General features: G+C 36.7%; 1 protein-coding gene across 2 annotated transcripts in view; it reads left to right on the top strand.

The window, feature by feature from the left end:
• Positions 1-618: 618 nt before the first annotated feature.
• Positions 619-6,000, top strand: part of brinp3a.1 (bone morphogenetic protein/retinoic acid inducible neural-specific 3a, tandem duplicate 1) — a 40,735-nt gene continuing 35,353 nt past the window's right edge. The window contains exons 1-2 of one of the 2 annotated variants that reach the window (XM_051111826.1): positions 619-1,116; positions 1,727-1,998. In XM_051111826.1, coding sequence (XP_050967783.1) covers positions 1,769-1,998 — 230 coding nt within the window. In that variant the 5' untranslated portion in view covers positions 619-1,116; positions 1,727-1,768. Of the gene's footprint in view, positions 1,117-1,723; positions 1,999-6,000 lie in introns of both variants that reach the window. The other variant, XM_051111825.1, reaches the window with a different exon arrangement.

The raw sequence follows: 6,000 nt of genomic DNA, 5'->3' as shown, positions 1-6,000 counted from the left end.
TATGAAAATCATATTTTTCCAATATCACAATAAAGTAAGCATATCTGTGAATTGTTAATAAGTTGAAAAGATCAAAATATAATTAAATATAAATAAAAATAATCTTCACTTTGGTTGATGGAGATTTTTTCCATGTTCCTGTAAGCGATGCTCTTTTTGCATCATAGCATCCTGTTTTTTTTACCCTGCAACCCATTTAAAATACATACAAATTTAAATAATATTTTAAATATGTATGCATTTTTGAGCTCAGATATGCTGCATAACAGTAATGTGACAATAAACCCAATACATCTCAATTCAAGCCCATATAAGCCATGTTCTAATAGTCTGCCACTGTCAGTGTTGTGAGCCTGATAACGACTTGACTGACTATAATGTCGATCCTGCAGCTTGAGCAGGCTATTACTGCGTATCATATAGATCCCATTCATAAATAAGTAAAATATTATTTTCATAACAAGCACATTATGTTCAAACTCATTGTGACCCTGACAAAGTACATTCTCTCAGCGCCGAAACCCCGCCCCTCCCGCCCGCTCGCAGCCAATGAGGAGTGGAGGAGGCTTGTCTCTGAAATAAATTGGATATTTTCATGGTGTGCATGGGAAGCGTCGGGTTTGAGCATCCGACATACGCGCAGTTGCACAGAGTGGACCTCCGGAGTCTACATTTATTTAGTGCTTCTTGGACACCAGGTTAACTTAATGTGTCGACCGAGAGGAAACAGTAGACTTTAATCGCGTCAGTCGTTAATGGTTATGGGATTGCTTCACCGTAACTTCCAATTCATAAGAGACCTCTCTACCTGGAGAGAGAAGAGTGAAGACAGAGCGACCGCTTCTCCTCACGATAGTTTTTTCTCCTCTTCACCCGGATTATACGGCACAAGACGTTGGAAATATACTCGGTAGTGGAAGCAGTGAGTTGGATGCTGGCTTTCCAGGGCTCTTCTCGCTTTGCGATGGTGTTTAAAACAAGTTGAACTGAGCCAAATTTGCAAAGGTCACCCTCAACAATCTCCCTATGCTTTGCTTTTACAATCAGTTGCTTTTAACTGTAAAACTGTAGAGGTTGTTGACTTCAGTGGTTGAAAACATCGGACACCTGGAGAAGGTAAACTTATTATAACTATAATACATATAATTAAGTATAAATATGATGCAGTAATTTAAATAATATTAGAAAAACGAATTATAATTCCAATCCTAATCCTTTATTTGTATTAGAGAAATGCATGTTTCTTAATTTTACTCTGTTGATGAGAAGAATGTTTGTGAAACACAGTATGTCTGAAAATGACAATAATATCTATTATATATAAGCCTATGTCTGGAAATATATTTGAATAGCCTAAGTCTTTTTTTATACCTTATATTAGGGGTTTTAAATTTTTTAGCACCCTGGGACCCTCGGTCAAACTGTCAGACAACCCAGGGACCTCCATCTAAAAGATGGATTTTTTTTTTTTTTGGTAACATGTTATAATACATTCATTAAAAGCAATAAATATTCTTCCTACATTATGTAATGTTAAAACAGCTGAGTTAATAATTAGAAATGTCATAAGAATTTAAGCATCACACATCGTCTCCAAATACCTCCTGGACTTTAAAGAACCCAGATTACAAACCCTGGACTTTAACTGTCTGTTAGAAAAAAAGGTGGTGTCAGGAAACAGCAAAACACACTGGAATTCACTGTACTGTCTTTGTTGTTTCAGAAGGCGAGGAAAGTTTGGAGAGAATGTCGAGTCGCAGGGTGAAGCATGAGCTGCCAGTGTACTGATTTTAGACTGGCGTATCTGATGAGTCTATGGGTGTGTGTTGTACTAAGCCTTCACTGCTGGGTTCTTGCCCCTGTGGCAGCCTCCCATGATGCCGCTGGTCCATTTGGGTGGCTCCTTTCAGATAAAGGGCCTTTTCATCACTCACAGGAATTCGCAGAATTTGTGGAGCGTTATCAACAGGGCTTCACAACCAAATATAAGATTTACAGGTGAGTTGGATAATTACTTCTGTTATTTATTGCCACTGGTGTGTAAAATGTGTCAGAGTTTTTCATGATATGCAGAATTATATGGTGCTTTGCATTTGTACACATATTATCACATAATGAAGTTAACAAGAAACTTTGATGGAGGCTAGCTTATTTTGTTTACTGGTGTGTAAACTTTAGATTAGAATAGAATAGAATAGAGAAGAAATGCCCATATGCAAAACAAGACTGGACTAGTGGAAATTGTGGGGTTTGCTATGCAACATAAATGCGACAATGTACAAATAAAGTAATACAATATAGAACATGTTATATGTATTATAATATTTATACAAATTACATTGAGTAATTAAATATATGTACACATATATGTGACCATGGAACACAAAACCAGTTGTAAGAGTCAAATTTTTTAAATTGAGATTTATAGATCATCTGAAAGCTGAATAAATAAGCTTTTTTTCATTGATGTATGGTTTGTTATGTCAATATTTGGAATCTGAGGGTGCAAAAAAAATCGAAATATTGAGAAAATCGCCTTTAAAGTTGTCCAAATGAAATTCTTAGGAATGCATATTACTAATCAAAAATCAAGTTTTGATATATTTACTGTAGGAAATTTACAAAATATCTTTATGGAACATGATCTTTACTTAACATCCTAATGATTTTTGGCATAAAAGAAAAATTGATAATTTTGACCCATACAATGTATTTTTGGCTATTGCTACAAATATGTCCATGCTACTTACGGTTGGTTTCATGGCCCAAGGTCACATATAATGTTGTACTTAAACAGTATATATACGGCATACACAAGTATGTATGACATAGGGGTTCGGTAGTAATTAGGTGGTAATTAAAATGTTTCAAATACGCTTGAATGTTACTGATATGCTGGGTGAATGTTGTGTTTCATGAGGAGTTACTTTACGAGTTTTTCTTAAGAAAGCAGACAGTTGTTTTCAAGTTCCAAGTGTGGTTCGAAACTTTTAACGCCAGATTATTAGTTGCAACTGATGTGAGGTGAGGTGTTGCGGGAACTTGTGCTGATTTAGAGCTGAGGATTAGATGAAGTGATAAACAGCCCAAAAGGGGAGAAAAAAAAAAAGCGGGAAAAGAGTTGGCTGAACTGAACCTGACTGACACGCTCATTTGGCAGGGACGTTGGACCGCACTGCCAGGCGCAGATGGAGATGGCAACATTGGGGCTTGTCAGACGTTCTCTCCTCAACATACGTGTGTATCTGTGAATGCTCCACTGGTTTTTTTTTTTTTTTTGGGTAGAGACAGACTATAGGAGTCAACAAAAGTACAGTTGTGCTTTCTCAATGTCAGATCTCCCCCTGCTGGTGAAAACCAGCAGCTTGTGTGCGCATGTGTGTGTGTAAGCGCTGGCGTGCGCGTAGCTACCTGATTTTACTCTGCATGCTAGACAGGACTCCCATCCCAACATCCCTTGTGCCTGAATGACTTTTAAGTACCTTGCTCTCACACTGGCAGTACAGAGAGGGACAGGTTTGCATCTGCCACAGATCTGAGTTGAGAGAGAATCAATTCTGCTTCCTAGCCTCTTAACACTCTTTGTCTTGTATGAGACATTTGAGGAAAGATGATGTGTGACATTGGAACAGTTTTATAAGCCTATATGCGTGTGTTCATGTGTCAGGCATTCTATCATGTCTTCTTTGGTCTTTTTATAGACTGCTTTGAAATGCAGCGTTGTATTTGTTTGTACTCTAAGAAAAATTTAGTGTAGAAGCAAGTTTAAATCAGAAATTGCTTGTAAAATTCATAAATAATCACAAAGAAACAGTTTTTGAACAACTTTTGAAGTAGAAAGACTGAAATAGTGCTTTCTTGTAAAATACTATTTTTTTAAAGTCATTACATGATCACTGTAAATAAAACAAACTAACAAAAACTTTAATTTCTAAATCTTCTGGATAATAAATCCCCACCTCAAAATTGTAACATCAGCATCTGTTTGTGTTTGTGAATACACACCTAGGCTGATAAAAACTTGCTTAACATAGGTAGGTGCGCGGTGACATAGATTGAAGGTAAATTTGTGTCAGATGTTATATTCTCATTCTCCCCATTTACCTTCCACCAAAGGTTGAACAGAGCCCAAGGGTACAGTAAAGAGTCAGCAGTGTCTATCCTTCCTGTCAGATGCATGAAAGGGATCTCATAAAACACTAGACGTATGCTGCCTGACAAGTGTATGATGGGAGGTTCTGCACGGGAGGATGGGTGGGTGAGGCGGACAAGCCGATGCCGGCGGAAAAGGTTGCCGGAGCAGATACGTGCTCACTTGTTCCTCCCAGGGATGCTAATAGCGAAGCTCCACGAGCACAAGGTGACAGCAATTGTCGGCTTAGCCAGAGCTGTGTGAGCAACAATGAGGATAAGCAGTAATTCTCCCACGCAAACACTGTCTTGCCGAAGTTTTCCAGCACTCTGGAACGGGACTTGATGTATGAGTCTGTGAAGCTTTTTACATCCGAATTAGACAGGACATGTGCACTTTCAATCCTTTACTGGAATTAAAAGCCTTTTGATTTAAGTGCATCTTAGTCATACATTAGAGATACTCTACCACCTTCAAGTTTCCTGTTGTTGTCAGATGCTGAATGGCCTTATGATATTTAAATATGTTGAATTATGTATGCTGAGCTGAGTTGAGCTGTATGGGTTTAGCGTCTGCCTCTATGATGATGGTGCTACAGTTTTATTACCTTTTGATTAGTAAGTCATTACTTTAGTATATAAGTATGCATATGTAAACCTGTAAACAAAAGAATATGCTTTTTTTGATAATTAAGAGACTTAGGACTCACATTGTTAAGATTAATGTCATTAATCTTAGAGTGAAATTGTAAAATACTTAATTAAAAACATATAAGCATAGCGAACACCCAGACCGCTGCTTATCCCGCACAAGGAAAAGCTCTAAATAAAGATGATGTTGAATAAATCAAGATTTCCAATTAAGAAAGCGCCTGAAAGGGTTTACGAGGAATAAATATAATTGAATTATTATACGTTCTAAAAAAATGTACAAGTCATAAGTGTTATTAATGCTTGAAGCATTAGGGGTCTATTAGCCTCCGGCTTTTTCAGCATTCAAATAGATTTAGATGGAAAATGTTTAGCCTAACGACAATAATGTCTGAAGATTTTCCATAAAAGCCTCAGATCATTGATTGCTCAATTAGTGGCTCTACTTTGTGCGATTTTAGAGGGATATTTAACTTAATGCAGTCGTGTGTGTGTACTGTGTACAGGACATTACTGACAGCTGGGTTCTGTTGAATTTCTTTGAACTGCTCTTATCAAACGAATATCTCGGTGTTGTCCTGGAAATCAAACCTGAGCAAAGACTGTGATGTTCACTGGTGTGGAATTTCAAATTAAACACATGAAGGGCTTCCGGTATGGCATATTTGACTTTTTTTTTTTTTCATTCATGGAATGAAATAGTTGCACTGCACACCTCTTCTTTACTGTTGGATTTATTTTGTCCTTATTATATTTTCCTGCACCAGCTATATGTTACACAAGTTAAGGAGAATTTAATTTAAATCCAGCAGCACGACTGTGAGCATGATATTGCTTTGATACAAAAGTTATTTGAACAAGAAGTTAATTTCGAATAACTCACATTTTAGACACAAGATGGTCAGTTATTTTGTTTATTTTTGCATCGGCAAGAGAAATAGTTAAAAAAAGCAATCAAATCAGCTAGCAGTCTAGAGCAACACTGTGTGAATTATGCCATTCTTTTGCGCTGTTTGCATTTTTAACCTTTATACCAACAAATAGGACTTAGCATATGACAACCCAACTAGAATATGCAGTAACTTTTTACTTGATATGTATGTGTATATATATATATTTCTTAAATATATACATGTATGTGTGTGTACTTATACACAGTACACACATATATTATGTAAACACAAACTTTTATTTTGGATGTGATTAATCATGATTAAT

The sequence above is a fragment of the Labeo rohita genome, chromosome 6 (genome assembly GCF_022985175.1).
Source record: "Labeo rohita strain BAU-BD-2019 chromosome 6, IGBB_LRoh.1.0, whole genome shotgun sequence".
Taxonomy (NCBI): Eukaryota; Metazoa; Chordata; class Actinopteri; order Cypriniformes; family Cyprinidae; genus Labeo; species Labeo rohita.
This window is presented reverse-complemented; position numbering and strand designations above follow the sequence as displayed.